The sequence below is a fragment of the Helobdella robusta genome (assembly GCF_000326865.2).
Source record: "Helobdella robusta unplaced genomic scaffold HELROscaffold_88, whole genome shotgun sequence".
In the NCBI taxonomy this organism is placed as follows: domain Eukaryota; kingdom Metazoa; phylum Annelida; class Clitellata; order Rhynchobdellida; family Glossiphoniidae; genus Helobdella; species Helobdella robusta.
The window spans coordinates 52,864-54,110 of NW_008705503.1; the positions used below are offsets into that span (position 1 = coordinate 52,864).

General features: G+C 45.5%; 1 protein-coding gene across 1 annotated transcript in view; it reads right to left on the reverse strand.

The window, feature by feature from the left end:
* The window catches only part of HELRODRAFT_182523 (hypothetical protein), a gene marked incomplete at both ends in the record, with an annotated part of 4,025 nt that extends 3,097 nt beyond the window's left edge, over positions 1-928 (reverse strand). The window contains one exon of the mRNA XM_009032779.1: positions 38-928. Coding sequence (XP_009031027.1) covers positions 38-928 — 891 coding nt within the window. The remainder of the gene's footprint in view (positions 1-37) is intronic.
* Between the last annotated feature and the right edge of the window lie 319 nt (positions 929-1,247).

A 1,247-nucleotide genomic window follows, 5' to 3' on the forward strand; every position in this document is an offset into this window, starting at 1 on the left:
CGGTGTCGACTGTAATTACGCATTCTCGTTGATCAACTTTTCCGTTCAGCCATAAATCGTTTCGATTTCGATGTAGTCTGGAAACGTTAATTACGGTACTGGGGGCGTCAATTCTATTAGCCAACCTCTGCCCCACAAAGTTGGCTCTTATTAGTTTTCCCGCCCCTTCGTTAGAAGGGGCCGATCGTGATACGGGATCATCTTCTCTTCTTTTGCGCCATCTTGTCGCGCAATTTCGGCAGTAGTTATCTTTTAGGCGGTGTTTACAATCACGACGTAGATGGCCTTTTTCGCCACAAATCCAGCATTGGGGTACACCATGCTGTTGGGGTTCGCGTTTCACAATCACCTTCTGGCAAGAGCATTCTTCATGTACTTGGCGTAGACGTACGTCACTTTTTGATGCTTGCTTTGCCGATTCAAAAGTGAGACTGTGCGCAACGGCATCCTTGAGTTTTCGTTTATCTGACAAGAAAAGGGATTGCTTGAGTTCCGAATCACGAAGGGCTTTGATAAACGTATCCAGGGCAGTTTCGTCTCTGTGCTCGGGGTCTGATGTTGGATACGACAACAATGTCAACCGTTCGATATCTTGTGCCAGCTGCTGAATGGATTCACCAGATCGTTGCGTTCTGTTTCTAAGTTGAGACCGATAAATCTGCTTCATGTGTTCTTCACCATAACGTAAATCCAACGCGCTAACCAGAACTTCATAGTTGAAGTGGTTCTCCGCCGGAATCGTCTGAAGAACCTCTGCTGCTGAACCTCGCAGGGCCAGTATCAGTGCTGTTGCTCGTTCTTTTCCGTTCCAACAGTTACTAGTTGCCGCTGCTTCGAACTGGGTTTTATAAACGTTCCAGGACATCTCTCCGTCAAATGCTGGTACCTTCAAAGTTCTTCCAGATGCGTGATCTAACGGCATGGCCATTTTTTTTGGATTGCTCCAATTCTCGCTTCAATTTGTCTATCTTGTGATCTACCTCAACGGTCTGACGATCAAGTTTCTGTTCGATCATTTCTATTCTTGTTGACTGTTCTTCAATCTGTTCTGCCACTTCCAATTTTACGTGTTTTAGCTGGTCCTTGATCTGTTTTAACTCCTCTGTCTGTCGTTCGGACTGTTCCTTGATCTGTTGTTTTAACTCTTCTGTCTGTCGTTCGGACTGTCGTTCGGACTGTTCTTTGATCTGTTTTAACTCCTCTGTCTGTCGTTCGGACTGTCGTTCAGACTGTTCTTTGATCTGTTT